Source organism: Arachis stenosperma, chromosome 8 (genome assembly GCF_014773155.1).
Source record: "Arachis stenosperma cultivar V10309 chromosome 8, arast.V10309.gnm1.PFL2, whole genome shotgun sequence".
Lineage (NCBI taxonomy): Eukaryota > Viridiplantae > Streptophyta > Magnoliopsida > Fabales > Fabaceae > Arachis > Arachis stenosperma.
In genome coordinates, this window is record NC_080384.1 from 38,782,868 (window position 1) to 38,802,320 (window position 19,453).

At 33.4% G+C, this 19,453-nt stretch overlaps 3 protein-coding genes across 3 annotated transcripts; 1 reads left to right on the forward strand and 2 right to left on the reverse strand.

The window, feature by feature from the left end:
* Window positions 1-1,252: 1,252 nt before the first annotated feature.
* LOC130944279 (G-type lectin S-receptor-like serine/threonine-protein kinase At4g27290) lies at window positions 1,253-6,190 on the reverse strand. The gene is made up of 7 exons (XM_057872538.1): window positions 4,832-6,190; window positions 4,544-4,684; window positions 4,181-4,335; window positions 3,394-3,604; window positions 3,053-3,290; window positions 2,807-2,957; window positions 1,253-2,665 (listed from the first exon to the last, which is right to left on the reverse strand). The coding sequence occupies exons 1-7, from the start codon at window positions 6,078-6,080 to the stop codon at window positions 2,378-2,380; spliced, it is 2,433 nt and encodes an 810-aa protein (XP_057728521.1). The 5' UTR covers window positions 6,081-6,190; the 3' UTR covers window positions 1,253-2,377.
* An 8,348-nt stretch (window positions 6,191-14,538) lies between these two features.
* Window positions 14,539-15,176, forward strand: LOC130945962 (S-locus-specific glycoprotein S13-like). The gene is made up of 2 exons (XM_057874648.1): window positions 14,539-14,700; window positions 14,793-15,176. Exons 1-2 carry the CDS (start codon window positions 14,539-14,541, stop codon window positions 15,174-15,176), a joined length of 546 nt encoding a protein of 181 aa, XP_057730631.1.
* Window positions 15,177-15,316: 140 nt separating this feature from the next.
* On the reverse strand, window positions 15,317-19,453 carry LOC130944276 (G-type lectin S-receptor-like serine/threonine-protein kinase At4g27290). The gene is made up of 8 exons (XM_057872535.1): window positions 19,209-19,453; window positions 17,851-19,122; window positions 17,596-17,733; window positions 17,079-17,239; window positions 16,588-16,798; window positions 16,246-16,483; window positions 16,000-16,150; window positions 15,317-15,901 (listed from the first exon to the last, which is right to left on the reverse strand). The coding sequence occupies exons 2-8, from the start codon at window positions 19,100-19,102 to the stop codon at window positions 15,599-15,601; spliced, it is 2,454 nt and encodes an 817-aa protein (XP_057728518.1). The 5' UTR covers window positions 19,103-19,122; window positions 19,209-19,453; the 3' UTR covers window positions 15,317-15,598.

Here is a 19,453-nt window from a genome sequence, read left to right on the forward strand (position 1 = left end):
AAATGTCTTATATTTTTTTCAATTATCTGCATTGCGGCATAAATACCACTCTTTAAATCCCTTTTTATCTTTATCTTTTCTTGTACACTCATATTCCACTACCAGAACTCCTTGTCTCTTGGTCCTATTCCTTTAGATTCACCAAAACTTTTTTTTACTGTTCTTCTAATAACTTCTGCCATCTCCCTCCACATCTCTTCCGCGCTTCCATTCCCATCCCACTTTGCCTCTTTTCCTACCCGTCTTAGGAAGTTTCTTTGTTTCTCGCCTTTCATCCGCCACCACCTCGTCCCTGGGTTATTCGTATGATGTCTTTTCCTCAAATTTTACTCAACGCGAAAATTCATGACGAGCATCCTGTGTTGTGTTGTCAAATTCTCTCTCGGGATAATTTTACAATTAATGCAAAATTTCCGGTCGACTCTCCTCAACAAGAAAAAATCGATTTGAGAGCTTGTCATGCCACTCTTATATATTATAAGATGTTCGTTTCTCTTTTTGAAACATGTATTTGCGATGAGAAGGTCAAAGATTGAGGAAAAGTCCAAAATAATTTTACCCTCGGCATTGATCACCCTGAAACCATGGCCTCTGGATACTTCCATCCCCAGTCGCTTCTCTTCCAACATGACCATTTAAATCTCCTCCTAAGAAAAACTTATCTCCCGAGGTATGTTTTGGACCAAACTCTCTAGATCCTCCCAAAACCTTATCTTGTGTTGTTTGTCCGAACCTACTTATAGCGCATAGGCGCTAATCACATGAAAAACACCTCTCTCCACTATTTTAGGAGCTTCCTTAACACTCAGATTACTAATATTTGGTAGTTGAAGAGTGCAATGGAAGAAAGTAGAAGTTTGCAATACTTATTAAGTTATTATAGCCATGGATTTGCAACAAGAGTAGAAAAATTGCTGATGTATCAGAGAGTGAAAGGAATTGTAGGTCAAATATTCTGTTTGTTTTTGAAGGTATCAGAGAGTGAAAGGAATTGAAGAGAGAGAACAAAGAGAGTGAAGGAATGTTGTTTTTGATGAGAATGAAAACTAGTTGATACAAGTTGGTGAGTGTGTATTTATACGTGGATTAGTGTCTAACTAACTTTACAAATGTATAGCTACTTCTTAACAGTATAGTGATAACCTCTAACTAACTTTCTCTAACTTGACTAATATCTCTAACATGCTCCTTCAGACTGAGGCTAGTAGAAGCTTTTGCTAACAAAAATAGGGAATTCTTTTATGATAATGATCTTGACCTTCTTGGGCATGTAAGCCTAAAGATCATTCAACTTAATCTCACTGTATTTTTGTTTGCAAATTCCAAAGTTATATCACAATTCAAAAGTTCAATTTTCATGTGCTCTAGGCATGGAGGTTGTGGTGTGAAGAGAGGCCATTGGAGCTTATAGATGAATCATTAACTGACTCAGTTGTTGCAACAGAATCTGAAGTGCTAAGCATAGGGCTTTTATGTGTACAAGAGAGACCAGAAAATAGGCCAGACATGTCAGCCATAGTTCTAATGCTGAATGGTGAGAAACCATTACCAAGGCCAAGGGACCTACTTTTTATCCACATCAGTTTGGCTTTTCATAAGGAAATTGTGCAGTAAATTCAGCTAATGAAATTTCTGACATTGTTATATGCTAGATAGTTTATTTTAAAGTTTAACATACTTTAAAGCAAAAGAAAAACGTTCACTCTAAGTGTATATATCATTACAACATGTTCTTACTTATAATTATACATGTTCTTATAATTATACCTATACATATACCTATACCTCATTGAGTGCACTTTCTTGTCTATTATAGTTTCATTTCTATTTAGATTCAGGATCCACGAAAAGGATATTTTTCTTACGCTTCCTTCTTTTACTTTGTTCCTTCCTCTGACTTCATTTTTGGATACTTTTCATATTTTTGTGTGCACTTCTTTTCAACTTCAACCCTGTTCATAGAGTATAAACCAAGGATTATGCTATGTGTACACCAAAATCAACTACTAATGTTTGCCACCAGTATAAAATACATACTGGAATACAAATACACTATGAAAATAAATTAAACCACATATGTATTTATACACAAATACATTGGTGGCTGATTTTAGTGGCTGATTTTGGTGTACAAATAGTATTTCTCTTAAACAAATAGGCATGACTCATAACCCAAAAATATCAACATTCAACACCATTCCTGAATCATAGTTACAAGTACTCCTATTCAAGCACTTCACAGTAGTACCAAATTTCATTTGAAGCATTTTGCTACTGTTATGAGAAATGTCATTTATTGTTAGTTGAACTGGCCAATTATCAATATCATCCTTGAGCTTAATGTTGAGATCCTGCAGAATAAATTTTTAATCAAATTTTACCGCGGATGGACCTGAGTAGCCGTGAGTTCATTGTTGCTTAATGTAGAATGGTCACCAACCACATCTCTCTCAATAAAGAACCCTGGCTTCTTTGGCTGAGGTAGTTCCCATTCACTACTCAGCATCGTAAGCACATATGACATGCTTGGTCGATCTTCTGGATTTCGTTGCACACATAGCAAACCGACATGAATTGTTCTTATGACTTCTGTCAAATTAATTGAGTCTCTGATAGATGCAGCAACTATTTCTAAGCACTTGTCTTCGGCTAGAAGTGTCCATGCCTGTATATATATCCAGATATTTAGATATTGTGATAACAACAATTAGATATTGTCCAATCAGACTAATTTGACTAGATAGATGATGCTACTTGATTAGAAATATTAATAAATATTAGGGGCAAATGAAAAATTAATTCTTACATCGGCAAGAAGATTAAAGTAGTGGTCAATATCGATGAATCCTTTATTTCGCTTCCCACTAACTATTTCTAATATTAGTACACCAAAGCTATAGACATCAGATTTTGTTGAATACAGGCCACCAACTATGTACTCTGGTGATAGATAGCCACTGCACAAATTATCAACATACAATTTCAAATCAAGAAAAAATGATCTTATTCATTCCTATCAACATGTCATATAATTGCTTACTTAGCCACTTACTAAGTTCCAACAATATGTCTTGTATTTGCTTCACTTTCATTTCCTACAAAGCTTCTTGCTGTTCCAAAGTCCGAGATTTTAGGATTCAATTCATCATCTAACAAAACATTCCCAGCCTTGAGATCTCTATGAACTATTCTATGTCTTGAATCTTGATGAAGATAAAGAAGACCTCTGGCAATCCCATTGATGATACGAAAACGCTTTGGCCAATCTAGTAGCTTTCCCTTCTCACAATCTATTTTAAAGAAAATGAGTTGGACTAATATTCTAATGAGGTTTTAAGAGTTGCATAATCATTCTTAAATGAAAAGAAGAGTATGGTTCAGCAGGAATCAAACCAAATATGAAGAAGTCCAAGCTTTTGTTGCTCATAAATTCATAAATCAACAATCTTTCCCCAGCTTGAATGCAGCACCCTAGTAGCCTTACTAAATTCCTGTGCTGAAGTTTGGAAACATGCATAACTTCATTTTTGAACTCTTCGAATCCTTGGCTTGAATTCTTCGAAAGCCTCTTGACAGCTATTTCCTGTCCATCTTCCAAGATACCCTGGAAGTTATAATTATTTCAGAAGAGTTATAACCATTCTAAGATATATAATTTTTGGGGAAAAGTTTTCCTGGAAGCTCAACAGATAAGTGATGATAAATTTAGAACCTGACAATCAGCTAATTGTTCAATGTATCCTTTCTCTAACTTTTTCAATGCATAAAGCATATTAATGTTTTAAGGGTGCCATTAGCATATAAGAAAGAAAAAGGATCTTCTTGGGGCTATCAGGAGATCTTTATATATACATAAATAAAGATGAGACTATATATTTTAAACGGTGGCATGGAAACAATAGAGGTTTTATAGGCTCTCAAGTTATATATTCCCATTCTTTTTTATATGGTTCTTCCAATACTTTACTTCGCTTCATCCCATAGGTTACTGGCAGCATGACACTCTTTTCATCGAATTTGTGTTTCTAATAATTATTTTTGTAGCATATAAAAGTAAGATTCATAGCATTATTTAGACAAGGAAAATCAATAAGTGAATCTTGTAAAAAACAAAAAGCAAAATTTATCAAGAATATTATGCATTCTAGACAGGGATGACAACGTTTTTCCATTTGATTACCTTATAAACTGGTCCAAAACCACCTCTCCCTAATAAGTTGTCAGTTGAAAAATTGTTTGTTGCAGAAGTAACCGTATTTATATCAAATAAGGGCAATTCTAAATCTTCCTCATCATGCTGACTATCATCTGATTCTCTGTCTTCTTTTATCTTTCCTGCAAAGTAGCATGCAATGTATAAACAAGCTCAGTGTTCGATGCTCCTATAAATTTTGCTCTATATAAATTTTAAAACTAAAAAAGAGATATATGAAGTATAACTACCAATTTAACTCTTTCTGTTCTAGACTTTTTTTTATCTGCCTTGAAGGCCTTTGAAATTACTCAATAATCAAGAATCAAACAATGAGAATTAGTTAACTACCTTTCTTACGCATCTCCCATCTATAAATGATGATGGCCAAGCATAAGATCAAAATTCCAGAAGACAACACCCAGATTATGGCAGTGGTAATCTTTTGCTTCTTTTTCTTGAACTTCGGCAATCTTTTTCGCACAATTGCTTCTAAGTAATGTTCGGTTTAAAAACATAATAAGAAGAAGAAAAAAAATAAAGGACAAGGTTAGAAATGACAGAAGATGAAATGTTTATGAAAGAGTAACATGTAAAAAAAAGAAGAAAAGCTTCAAACTGGGTGAGATAGTTTAGTACCTACATCTTTCCCTGCCATCTTTACATAAATATCTTCAGATTCAGTCATCACTTTCATATCCATCAGCTTTCCAAACCAAAGTAAACAACCATTTGAATTTGGCCCTTTGCTGACATCCAAAGCTGCATAAGCCGTACAAGAGCAGTTTTTCAAGCACAAAATCCTACAATCCTCAAAACTCATACTTGTATTAAACCAAGTTCCTTTTGTGTCTGGTAATTTTAGCCCTGAAAACTTCACAAACCCATCTGAATTATTGCAACTTAATGAGGTTCTCCTAACACAACCACTTGATGAGTCAATAGTATTCTGCACAAATCCATCCAAGCATCTACACATTGGAAAATGGTTTGTATCACAACTAGCATATGCTCCACATTTTCCATAATAATCACAGTCATCCACCGGTATGTGTGAAACTGTGGTCCAACCTGTATTTCCACCACTCCAACTTCTCCGCTGGCTGAATCCATCCATTGCTATCTGCAGCCTCTGATGAACTGAACTATCAACAGTCCAATATACAATATACACCTCTTCCTCATTAGAAATCATGCTAAATCTGAATACAGACTCATTTTTCAATTGAGGTGCCCCACTAAATTGAATACCATTCCATGATCCAAAACGAAATCTTTTTGTTATGCCTTCTCTTAATACTAATTGCGGATATCCATCAATATCGAATTGATAGCTAAAGCTACCTGGAGAAGGATCATCAGAGCTTTTCCATGATGTTGTCCTCCGATTTAGTCCTGTAGCTAAGTTTCTTCCCAACTTCTGTCCAGGCAAGATTGTGTCGCCTGGATAGTCAAAACTTTGCCACAGCAGATCTTCCGTGTCGCTATTGCTGTCATCCTGCACAATAAAATTCCCAGAATTCAAAAGCTTTGCAACCGGATTTTGTGCCGATCGCGTCGTGTTGGATGACCAAATAAGACTATTATTAATATCAAGAAGGACTAAAATTCCGATGTCGTTGACCTTCAAAACCCCTGAGGAGTCAGTGAGGGGTTTTTCTCTGTTTGCAACCCATACTATTGCCTTTGTTGGATCTTTGTTATACCAAATTCCGACATAACGGTTCTTGGAAGTTCCAGGGCTGAAGAATCCCAACGCAAAGGTTTCATCTGCTGAAACTAATATCTCACCATCACTTATTGATTGCAGTGTGTTGATCGTGTCTCTTGCAATAGAGACAGCCATAAGCAGAGAGAAGCAAAATAAGAGAAAGCTAAATGCTTCCATTGAATTCTTTATATGCTCTTCTTAGCGGTGCCAATAATACCTGTGAAAGCAGAAATAGTAACATTTGCGAACACTCTACTTTGAATTTCATACATACGTCTAACTTTGGGTTGTCATATAGAATTTAATTTTAACACAAGTATCATCCAGAGATAGGAATTTAACTTGATGACGGTACAAATTTTTTATTCTTATTGGTCATAAAAAATAGACTTTGTAAAGATATATATATAATTAAGTCTCTCACAAAAAGTCTAGAATGCACTCAATGCAGTGAGTTCAGATTACAACAAGTACCCAACAACCAACAAGAAGAAAACTAAAATAATCTATCTATTTATATTATAGGGAAAAATATTAAATTGGTCTTCTATGTTTGAGCGTAATCCTGTTTTAGTGCTTAAGGTTTAAAGTGTTCTATTTGAATCCAAAAAAGTTTTATTTAGCTTCAATGTAGTCCTACCGTGAAGTCAAAGTTAAATAATTAACGGAATATCCTACATGACAGTAGTACAAGAACAAGATCGTTAATCTGGAGAACAAGTAGAAGCTCCAAAGGCACAAAATCAACCGTGGATGCATCAATATATTTATTTATCATTTTTCTTAGTTCTATAAAAAATATTTTATTTAAATTGTAAGAAGAATAATAAATAAATATATTGATGCATCCAACAGTTGATTTTGTACTTCTGGAGTTTGTATTTGTTCTCCAAATCATCGATCTTGTTCTTATACTGCTGTCATATAAGACATTTGGTTAGTTATTTAACTTTGACCTCACGGTGAAACTACATTGAAGCTAAATAAATTTTTTTTAAATTCAAATAAGATACTTTAAACCTTAAGTATTAAAACAAGATTATGCCCAAACATAAAGAACTAATTTAGTACTTTACCCTATATTATATAAAAACTAGTAACGATATTACTATATAATGAGAAGTTGACAACTTAATATTTTATTATTCTATAATTTTGCCACATTAATATTATTATTAGGATAAAATACATACATAAATTAAAAACATACTAACATTATATGCAAGTCTCAAAACAAATAATTTTACATGTATATCATTATTCGTATATCTGTATAAATTAAATTTATTGAATTCGAATTAGTTCTTCTAGTACTAAATCGAATTAAACAAATTTGAATTAAGAGTGTTTCATATATCTATATAAATCGAATTCAATAAATTTAAATTAGTTATTATAGTGCTAAGTTGAATCTAGTTGATTTGATTTATTACACATTAAATATATATAAATCGAATTTAGTTGATTTAATTTATTACCAAATTATTGACATTTACTATTTTTAAGTTAAAATAAATGTCAATAAGGAACTATCCCATTTAAATTCAAAGAAAATATCAAAAAAATAAAAACGGATAATAATAGAAATTCAACTTTTGTATTTTGGTTCAAATTCCAGAAAATCTACATTTTTATAAACTTATGAATTTAAAACGGATCAATAAACGATTTCTAAAAATTTATTAAAAATCATCATTTGACTCATTAGCATCTAAAAAATCATTACCGGAACTTTTGATGTTAAAAAAGTTCATAGAAAGTATAGTCTCCAAGGTAGTATAGGAGTTAAAACTTGAATTTTTTCAGAGTTAAAAGTAATAGATAGTTATACGTTATAAAAAAACCAATTATATTTATACAATATATAATTTGAGAAATAATTAAAATACTATATCTGCTAATGAAAGTTACAGATTCGGTCAAGAGGAAGAAACCTATAATATTGTGGCTGCACATGGTTATTTTGGACGATTGATCTTCCAATATGCTAGTTTCAACAATTCTCGTTCTTTACATTTCTTTTTAGCTGCTTGGCCTGTAGTAGGTATCTGGTTTACTACGTTAGGCATGAGCACTATGGCTTTCAATTTAAATGGTTTCAATTTCAACCAATATGTAGTTGATAGTCAAGGTCGTGTAATTAACACCTGGGCTGATATTATTAACCGAGCTAATCTTGATGCACTTGCTATTGTTAATACTAGTACATTCATGTATGAGCATCTTTTCTATTTTTTCCTAATGAATTTGTATTCAAATTGTTAAGTTTAATCAAGATTTAATTATCTTTTAGCCACTATGAATTCTACTTTGAGTTGTGTGCAATTCTGTTTATTTCAGATAGCATTCGGATGGATTTGATGGAGTTTATGTAGAAGAAGAAGAAGAAGAAAGTAGTGATGCTGTCAACCCTAACCTTCTTTCACTCAAATAGGAATAACTTGAGCTACAAAGATCCAATTGACGTGATTTCAGCGACATTGGAAAGCCAACTTTCAGAGCTTTCTAACGATATATAATAGTTTATACTTTTCATATAGAATTACTGCCTTGGTGATGCCAAACATGGGAAATTCCAAGTTTGGCGCCATGATCATCACAACGCCTTCCTTGCTTGTTGCCTTGGTGGCGCCAAACTTGGGATTTCTCAAGTTTGGCGCCAGTTCAATCACAAAGACTCCATGTACACGCTACCCACTCCAAGTCAAACTTGAGAAACTCCAAGTTTGACGCCAGTTCAATGAATCAAAGTAGTCCCAACGCGTCATCAAGGCCTACACGAAGATCCTTATTGATTTTTATTAAACTTTTATTTTATTTATAAATAAGAAAAGATATTATTTAGTTTTAAAAAATATATTTTACATTTAATTAGGATTAGATATAAAAGGAAAAAGAATCAACTCTTTTCTTCTATCTCATTCCGCAATTTACAGTTTTACAGAATCCTAGTTTTCTCTCTGAACCATGAGCAACTAAGCCTCCATTGTTAAGGTTAGGAGCTCTGTCTATTGTATGGATTGATACTATTATTTTTCTATTTTAATTCATGTATTAATTTCTATTTCAAGAATTGTTTTCATCCTTTATCTTATGAATCTGGGTGGAACGGAAGTATGACCTTGGTTCTAATTGAGTTTTTGTATAACTTGGAAAAGCTCTTTACTTGAACAATAGCTTGAAAACAATTTCTCCTAAATTTTTAATTATCTGGACTTAACGGGATACGTGACATATAATCCTCTTATATTTGGGTAATTAGAGTTTTTGTGGCATATAAACTAGAATTGAACTTCACCCTCTAGTTGGAATCAAGTGACCAAGAAATTGGCAGTTGATGAAGATTAGAGGAGACTAAAAAGGTCTAAGGAATTAGGGTTTAGTCACATATAGTTTGCCATGAATTGAATCTTGCATGATTAAAATAGTTAGTAAGAAAAGCTAATCCGGAAGATAGATAACTCTGAAGCCTTAACTGTTTTCTCCATATATATTTCACCTCAATTTACTGCTTGTTTTCTGATTCTCTGAATTACTATTTGATGCATTTGAACTCTCAACACTCTTTTCTGTTTGTCTAACTAAGTAAATCACTTAACCATTGTTGCTTAATCCATCAATCCTCGTGGGATCGACCCTCATTCACTTGAGGTACTACTTGGTACGACTTGGTGCACTTGTCGGTTAGTTTGTGGGTTATAAATTCCGTACCATACATCAGAGAATTCTGAATTGGTTAGTTTAAATAGTCTTGGATTGTTAAACAAGGGAGTGTCCCGAGACTACACTGAGGTATTGATGGTGATTCTCAAATATCGCAAAATCGAACGGGATACGATGAGATAGAATGCAATAGAGACAAACAAAAGACAAGGGACCAGAATGGGTTACCTACTTTTGACGGTCAGCAATTTTTTATCTCTAGTAGACCTCTCAGTAGGATTCGAACGCAGATGCAGTTCTGACCACCTGTCAGAGAAAAATGAACGATTGGCTCTTGCAGGATTCCCAAAAAATTATTCGATTTCTTCCAGAAGCATATGATCACGTTCCATGAATAGTCGACACATTGAAGAATATCCAGAGAGACATTTAGGGAATCGCTCCAATTCTATCTTTGTTCGTTCCGTTTGAAGAAAGGAAGGATCCGAACAAAGAATCGATCTTTCTTTTAATTGTTGAATCTCTCTTTGATTGGTCAATGTGTGATATTCCAAATCCTCATTCCTAATCAATATGTTTGCTCGCGGCAATTGTAGCCTCTCGGGAGAATTGATGACTGTATCAAAGATGCACTTGCTATTGCTAATACTAGTATATCAGAAAATTCTAAATTGGTTAGTTTAAATAGCTCTGGACTGTGGAATAAGGGAGTATCCCAAATCTACACCGAGGTATTGATGACAATTCTCAAATATCGCAGAACCGAACGGGATACGATGAGATAGAATGTAATAGAGACAAACAAAAAGACAGAGAGAACGGGTTACCTACTTTTAATGGTCAAAGCGAACCCAACCCTTTGATTTCGAATTCAAGAATTCAGAATGAACCAAATCTTCCCCAACTATGGCATATCATTTTATGTAAAGTAGTGAAAAATTATGGAATAAAAAATAAATCCGTTTGATTTCCGACTTGGTACAACTCAAAGTCATGATAGCAAATAAAGTCATTACAACACCCATTAAAGGAGTAGTTCACCACTCCGAAGCTACTTTACCATATTCTAAATTCAACGGTTTCAATAAAGTCTCTACAGTAGTTTGTCTTGGATCAAATCTAGAACTATTCTCAATGGTTTGTGTAGCCATAAATCCTATTTTTTATTCATTGAGATCAGTTGATTTTGTATACCATTTCATTGTAAATATAGAATTTTATCCTATAAATTCATTGTGGTCTTTATCATGTATCTTAGAGACATTATTCAGATAGCTAGAATTCTTATTATAACTATTAAAAAAAGCTTTTTGGTTCACTTAAAAAAGAAGGATAATTAGAAATCTCCAAAAATTGATTTTCAATATCAAAATATATTGAATAATGATTTCTTTGGCTATTGTTATTGAAAAATGATCAAGTTTTGCCCATTCCTCAAAAAATTTTTTTATGGGATCTCTATCTACCATTCTGACAATATTTTCAAAGGAGTTGCAAATGGATCCAAGGGTTCCCAATCATTGATGGTTCTAAAACTACTAAACTTACGTTATAGGCAATAGTACCTAGAATAACTACAGAAAAAATATATGAGAGATCGTTTGGCCTCATTGGTAAGTGCTACAAGATCTCGTACATTGGAATCCATAGTTATGGTTATGCATCTGAGTCCATTAGTGTGGAATAATCTCTTTTCCAAGTGAAATTCTCTAGTATATGAAAGAGTAAAAAAGTGCTTTCGTTGTTTTTGGAATTATTCTCCATCTACAAGTCATTTACACATACAAGTCATTTACATTCACGTACCTTGGACATTCTTCTTCTTTTCCTTCTTCTCCTTCTCCTTCTTTTTCGTTATTTTTTCTTTTGTTATTGTCATCACCAACACCAGCACCTCCTTTTTCTCCTCCTTCTTTTCTTGTTGGACTTTTTTCTCCTTCTCCTCCATCATCTTCATAATCATGATCATCATCCTTATAGCATCGCCGTCTTCTTCTTATACGTATTGTCGTTATCGTTATTATCATTATTGTTATCGTTATCGTAGAAATTTTGCCATATTGATGACGTTGCCTGATCTAAAATTTTTGTCATAGAATTTGTGGCTCGATTCTAGTTAATATTTTCGTTAATAATTTATGATTCTATAGGTGAATAATGTTGTTTTTGTTTGTAAAAGTTATTGTTCATCGTTGATGGTTTGAATTGAATGTAATGTAAAGAGTTCTGCATTAAAGAAAATATTTTTCTGTATTTGTAACAAATTTGAGTGTAACACGAAGATATTTAAGTGTATTGTTTAAGAATTTTTGGTATATGTGTACTGATAAATTCTGATAATTCAAATTTCAAAACTCTTCCTCTCCCTTCTCCTCATCTTCTTCTTCTTCTTCTTTTTCAACATCACCATCAATATCTTCTTTTTTTTTCTTATTCATCTTTTCTTTTTTGTTTTACCTTTTCAAGTTTCTTCTTATTTTACTCTTTTAACAAAAATAAAAACAAAAAATTAAAGAAGAAGAAGAAACACATAATGCTACAAATTTACTTGGAAGAGAATGAATTTACATTCATTCAACTAAAAGAAAGAAAGAAATAAGAAAAAAAATGTATCATTAGAGGAAATATTTTTCTGTATTTGCAGCAAATTTGGGTGTAACACGAAGATATTTAAGTGTATTGTTCAAAAATTTTCGGTGTATATGTACTGACAAGTTCTGCATAATTCAAAACTCTTCATTTCTCTCATCCTCATCTTCTGTTGTTTCTTCTTCTTCTTTTTCATCATCATCACTATCTTCTTCTTTTTTTTCTTATTCATCTTTTCCTTTTTATTTTACCATCTCAAGTTTCTTCGTGTTGTTTACTCTCTTAGTACAAGAATAAAAACTAAAAAAATTAAACAAAGAAAAAGAAGAAACACATAATGCTACAAAATTACTTGAAAAAGGATGAACTTACATTCATTCAACTAAAAGAAAGAAAGAAATAAATAAAAAAAGAAGAAGAAAAAAATGCAGCAGTAGAGAAAATATTTTTTCGTATTTGCAGCAAATTTTGGTGTAACACGAAGATATTTAAGTGTATTGTTTAAGAATTTTCGGTGTATGTGTACTGATAAGTTCTGTATAAATCAAAACTCTTCCTCTCCCTCCTCCTCATCTTCTATTGTTTCTTTTTCTTTTTTTTCATCATCATCACCATCTTCTTTTTTTTTCTTATTCATCTTTTTCTTTTTGTTTTACCTTATCGAGTTTCTTCTTGTTTTACTCTCTTAACAAGAATAAAAACAAAAAAAATTAAATAAAGAAGAAGAAGAAACACATAATGCTGCAAAATTACTTGGAAAATGATGAACTTACATTCATTTAACTAAAAGAAAGAAAGAAATTAAGAAAAAAAAAGAAGAAAAAGATGCAGCATTAGAGGAAACATTTTTCTGTATTTGCAGCAAATTTGGGCGTAACATGAAGATATTTAAGTGTATTGTTTAAGAATTTTCAATGTATGTGTACTGATAAGTTCTGCATAATTCAAAACTCTTCCTCTCCCTCTTCTTCATCTTCTGCTGCTTCTTGTTCATCTTTTCCTTCTTAGTTTACCTTCTAAAAAAATACATAGTATTACAAAATCAATAGAACGAGGAGGAGAAAAAAAGTGCAGCAACAACAGTAGCAATAAAAAGAATGACGAAGAGGATAAAACACGCGAAGAAAAAGAAGGAACATGAAGAAAAAAGAGGAAGAATGCAAAGAAGAAGGAGAAGAAAGAAGAGGAGAGGAAGAGGAACGCGAGATACAAACGTTGGAGGAAGAATGTCGTGATTTCACGCGCACGTTATGAAAGTAGGTTTTATTAGGTTAGGGTTAACTTGTATAAACTTGTATGGCAAAAAGACTTATATGTGTAGTAGGTCTCAGATTTAATTCGGTCTTTATCTAAAAAAAATCCACTTCGCTTCTCAATTTTTTTATTTTGAGACAATATGATTGATCTGTTAAAAAATCTGTTAAACAGTAGTAGTAATTATTTTTGTGAAATTTTATTTATATTTTTTGGGATTTTAAATCCCACAAAATTCTTTTTAACAATATGACCAATTATAATCACTAATACCACCATCTTCTTCATCTCATCAGTCATCATTGTCACTTTTATCTTTATTATTTTTATTGTGTAAGTATACTTTATTATCATCGTTATCTTGTCTATCATCATCATTATCAATATCAATATTATCAACATTAATATTCTCTTATTTTGTTTATTGTTCGATGTTATTTTTTTCTTTTAAAAGATATTTATACTGCAATTATTTTTTTTCTTGCAACATCACTTTCAACAACGATCTTTTTCCACTTAGCCATCACCGGTGAAGAAATTTTTCAAAAAAAATATTATTAATAGTTTATAGGAGTTTAAAATCCCACACAAATTATAAATAAAATCCTAATAATATTAATTTTTGTTATTATTTAATAAATTTTTTAACAAAAAAATATATTATTCCAAAATAAAAAAGTTAAGGATCGAAATATTCCTCTTATTTTAATAGGATTAGGATTAAGGCAGGGTTAAATTTTAGTAACAAATTCAACTTGGCGATAGAATTTACTATTCTACTCATTGCCATCTCTAATGTCAAAACCTACAAAGTCAAACGTGACATCCAATTAAAATTAGGGAATTAAATGTAAACAATTGAAATTTTAACAACTAAATTGAGGTTTGCCAATTAATTTGAATTGGTTTAGTGGTCAGCTCATTTGTCTGTTAAGCAAATATTGGGAGTTTGACTCTTTGTATATACAGCAATCTATTAGCCGGCAACAGACTCTTAAATGGAGTTCGGGTTCGCGACAAATTAGTCCTTATCTCGCTATGCTTCATATTGCTCCATGATATAGCAGTTTCCACTTTCCACTGCCATAAAAGCATTACTACTACACAGTCCCTGACTGATGGTGACACGATGGTTTCAGCTGGTGGAACCTTAGCAATTGGATTCTGCAGTATCCCTGAAAGTTCCAAGAACCGTTACCTCGGAATATGGTACAATAAAGTGCCATCTAGGGCAGTAGCATGGATTGCCAATAGAAACACTCCACTTAATGACTCGTCCGGGGTCTTGAAGGTCGCTGTCAACGGAAATCTTTTTCTTCAGTCATAACAATACCATCATTTGGCATTCCAACTCATCAAGATTGGCACAGCGACTGGTTGCAGTGCTTGGATTCAGGGAACCTGGTTGTGAAGGAAGATGGGAGCAATGATGATGATTTGAAGAGTTTTATTTGGCAGAGTTTTGGTTACCCTTATGACACGCTGCTGCCAGGGATGAAACTGGGAAGTGACTTAACAACAGGCCTTACAAGGTACCTAACATCACCGATTAGCTCTGATGATCCTTCTGAAGGTAACTATACTCATCAGCTTGACATTGTTGGATATCCACAATTATGCACAAGGAAGATATATGTTACACATATGAGCTGCTTATTCAAGGCTTGTGCTATTTGCAGGAGGATCATTATTCTTTATGTGTGGATTGTTAAGCATAAGAGTTGGAGTGTCTATCTAACATTACCAAATGATCTATGTGATGAATAAGGTAAAATGTGAAGCATATGGTAGCTGTAACGTATACAATTCCCCTGTATGATGAGCTGATAGATATTAGAGTGCTGAGTGATCCACAGCACGATCTTTATGTCAGAATATCAAGGAAAGATATAGGTATAGAAGTTTATCTCACAATTTAACAAGGTCCTTTCTGTTTTTATATGTAGGGATGTATAATGTATATAAACAATATTTATATAGCAAAAAACATGATTATATAAAAAAAATACTTAAATACTCCTATTTATGCATTTCGTATTGATACAAAATTTCGTATGGATGTATGAAGTATGATATAAGATGACTAAAACGCTTGTGTATGTCGTGAAGGGCTGTATCTGTTTACTATTGTATATGGAATTGGCTTATCATTGTGGTCATCCTTGAGCTTATCAATTTTGAACCAAAATCTATCGCGGACAGACTTGGGTGACTGTGAGATGATTAACTGATAATAGTTTATTGTTGCTTGATGAAGAACTGTCACCCACCACATCTCTCTCAATAAAGAATCCGGGCTTCTTTGGCTGAGGCAATGCCCATTCACTACTCAGCATCATAAGCACATACGACATGCTTGGTCGATCTTCTGGATTTCGTTGCACGCATAGTAGACCAACATGAATTGATCTTAGGACTTCTGGCAAATCAATGTCTTTGATAGATGCATCGACTATTTCTAAGCACTTGCCTTCTGTGAAAAGTGTCCATACCTGCATTTGTATATATTGTAATTACAGAAATTAGGATCATGCTACTTGGTTAGAAACCGTAAATGAAAATGGGTGGCAAACAAAAAAATTATGCTTACATGCCCAAGAAGATTCAAATTGTGATCAATATGGATGAATCCCCTGTTTCTCTTCCCACTAACTATCTCTAACACCAGCACTCCGAAGCTGTAGACATCAGATTTTGTTGAGTATATCCCGTCAACTATGCACTCCGGTGACAGATAGCCGCTGTGCAAAACATGAACATACAAATTTGAATCAAGAAAAAGCTATGAATTTCATTCTATGTTCCTGTCTACATGTCATAGAATTTAGCCACTTACTAAGTCCCAACAATATGACTTGTTTTTGCTTGGTTTTCATTTCCTACGAAGTTTCGTGCTAGTCCAAAGTCTGAGATTTTAGGATTCAATTCGTCATCTAACAAAACATTCCCAGCCTTAAGATCTCTATGAACTATTCTATATCTTGAATCTTGATGAAGATAAAGCAAGCCTCTAGCAATTCCATTAATAATAAGAAAACGCCTTGGCCAGTCTAGTAGTTTTCCCCTCTCACAATCTGTTTAAAAGAAAATGAGTTGGACTAATAATTTTCTGATGAGGCTCTTAACAATATTTGTTAAATAAAAAGAAGAGTATGGTTCCAAGGAAATTGAATCAAACCAAATATAAAGAAGTCCAAGCTTTTGTTGTGCATAAATTCATAAATCAACATTCTCTCGCCTGCTTGAATGCAGCACCCTAATAGCTTCACTAAATTTCGGTGCTGAAGTTTAGCAATATGCATAACTTCATTTTTGAACTCTTGGAGTCCTTGACTTGAATTCTGCGAAAGTCGCTTGACAGCTATCTCCTGCCCATCTTCCAAGATACCCTGCAAATTGTAACCATTTCTAAGCTACAAAAGATACAAATTTAACTTTGCATATATTTGCTTAAATTTTATCATTTCAGTGGAGTTATTAAAGTCATGAGTAATATAGTTGTAAGATAGTTGAGTTTCTTTTCCTTTCTTTTTAACGTTACATAGATGAGATACGTAGCATTAGTTACATTAGGAAAAATCAATAACTAAATATTGACAAAACCAAAATTGATCAAGAATATAATGCATTCTTGACTCAGGTATGACAATATGTTATCCATTAGATTACCTTATAAACTGATCCAAAACCACCTGTCCCTAGTATATTGTCACTTGAAAAATTACTTGTTGCGGAAGTAATTGTGCACATATCAAATAAGGGCAGTTCCAGATCATCCTCATCATGGTGACTATTTATTGCACCTGATTCTGTTTCTTCTTTTATCTTTCCTGCAAAGTAGCATGTAATGAGTTAAAGAAAAAGAAACAAAAATGTCTAATAAGCTCATTGTTGCATGGTATATTATAAGTTTATAACTTCTGCTCTTCCCAATAACTACCAACATTACTTTTCTACCATTATACTGATTAGCAGTACTTAGTTCTCTGTTTGAAAACCCTATTTTTTTTTTTGGGATAATGCCTATTACAAATTAACCACATATAAAGGAACCAGAGGGGGCCAAGATATTCTGTTGTGACAAAAGTTAAGCTTCTTGGACATAGGTTAAGTTTATCCTAATATTTAAATAACAAACTTAGAATAATATATACAAGAATCCACAAAATGGGAATTACTTAATTACCTTTCAGATGCTTCTTCCATCTATAGATGAAGGCCAAGCATAGGATCAAAATTCCAAAAGACAACACACAGCATACGGCAATGATAATCTTTCGCTTCCGTTTCTTGGACTTCTGTGATCTGTTTTGTTCAATAGCTTCTACAAAATGTTCATTTCAAAAAAAATAAAAAATAAAAAGCAGAGGAGATAGTGAGAAATGACAGAATATGAAACACATGAAAGGAAACAAAATTCCAAATTGGGAGAATATAGTACCTACATCTTTGCCTGCCATCCTTATATAAATATCTTCATCCGATGCACTCAACGCTTTCATATCTACAAGATTACCAAACCAAAGTAAACAACCATTTGGCCCTTTGCTGACATCCAAAGCTGCATAAGCCATACAAGAGCAATTGTTCCAGCACAAGATCCTACAATCCTCAAGTTTCATGCTTCTATTAAACCATGTCCCTTCAGTGTCTGGTAACTTTAGCCCCGAAAACTTCACAAACCCATCTGAATGATTGCAACTCAATGAAGTTCTCCTAACACAACCACTTGATGAATCAGTTGTTTTCTGTACAAAACCATCCAGGCAATTACACATGGGAAAACTGTTTGTATCACAACTAGCATATGGTCCACATTTTCCATAATAATCACAGTCATCCACCGGTAAGTGCGAAACTGTGGTCCAACCTGTATTTCCACCACTCCAACTTGTCCGGTGGCTGAATCCGTCCGATGTTACCTGCAACCTTTGATGCACTGAATTATCAACAAGCCAATATACATAATATACCTCTTGCTCATTAGAAATCATGCTAAATCTAAATACAGAGTCATTTTTCAACTGTGGTCCCCCACTAAACTGAATACCATTCCATGATCCAAAACGAAATCTTTTTGTTGTGCCTTCTCTTAATACTAATTGCGGATATCCATCAATGTCGAATTGATAGCTAAAGCTACCTTGAGAAGGATCATCAGAGCTTTTCCATGATGTTATCAACCAATTTAATCCTGTAGCTAAGTTTCTGCCAAACTTCTGTCCAGGCAAGATTGTGTCCCCTGGATAGTCAAAACTTTGCCACAGAAAATCTTCCGTGTCACTATTGGTGTCATCCTGCACAACAAAATTCCCAGAATTCAAAAGCTTTGCAACTGGATTTCGTGCCGATCGTGTGGTGTTGGATGACCAAATAAGACTATTATTACTATCAAGAAGGACTAGAATTCCGGTGTTGTTGACCTTCAACACCCCTGATGAGTCAGTGAGGGGGTTTTCTCTGTTTGCAACCCATACTATTGCCTTTGTTGGATCTTTGTTATACCAAATTCCAACATAATGGTTCTTGGAAGTTCCAGGGCTGAAGAATCCCAATGCAAAGGTTTCATCTGCTGAAACTAATGTGTCACCATCACTTATAGATTGCAGTGTGGTAATTGTGTCTCTTGCAACACAAAATGCTGTTAAATCCAGCAGAGAGAAGCATAACAGAAGAAAGTTAAAGGCTTCCATTCAATCCTTCATGTTCGCTTCTGTGAAAGCACAAAAAGAATTAAAGTGATTGTATACTATAATGACGCTGTATACTATAAACATGGTGAAGATATCATGGCCATACCTTGCAAAAGTACATTCATGGCATCCTTTCCTTTTCAGGTTTATGATAACAGGCGCAGTACATGTAAAATGATCAACAAAATTCAAGTGAGTTAGCTTTCAGACATGAATTCCTTCTAGAGAGAACAACTTACACAATCATCTTGGGAGATGGAAAGAAGAGAGTGAAGGCTTCTTGATGAGTTGATGGAGTAAAACTTCAAACGGAGATTATGTTTATACTTCCATGTTCATACATAAATAATA

Bases quoted from the DNA above. Each gene is read 5' to 3' on its own strand.
- LOC130944279 (XM_057872538.1), bottom strand. From the start codon at position 6,080: ATGGAAGCATTTAGCTTTCTCTTATTTTGCTTCTCTCTGCTTATGGCT. The intron at 3,291-3,393 runs GTTTGATTCCTG...TCTTTAAAATAG, and splicing joins CTTGGACTTCTTCATATTTG to ATTGTGAGAAGGGAAAGCTA. The intron at 2,666-2,806 runs GTAAGAATTAAT...ATATATATACAG, and splicing joins ACTTTAATCTTCTTGCCGAT to GCATGGACACTTCTAGCCGA.
- LOC130945962 (XM_057874648.1), top strand. From the start codon at position 14,539: ATGGTTTCAGCTGGTGGAACCTTAGCAATTGGATTCTGCAGTATCCCT. The intron at 14,701-14,792 runs GTCGCTGTCAAC...GACTGGTTGCAG, and splicing joins ACTCGTCCGGGGTCTTGAAG to TGCTTGGATTCAGGGAACCT.
- LOC130944276 (XM_057872535.1), bottom strand. From the start codon at position 19,102: ATGGAAGCCTTTAACTTTCTTCTGTTATGCTTCTCTCTGCTGGATTTA. The intron at 17,734-17,850 runs GTACTATATTCT...AACATTTTGTAG, and splicing joins GATGGCAGGCAAAGATGTAG to AAGCTATTGAACAAAACAGA. The intron at 15,902-15,999 runs GTAAGCATAATT...ATACAAATGCAG, and splicing joins ATTTGAATCTTCTTGGGCAT to GTATGGACACTTTTCACAGA.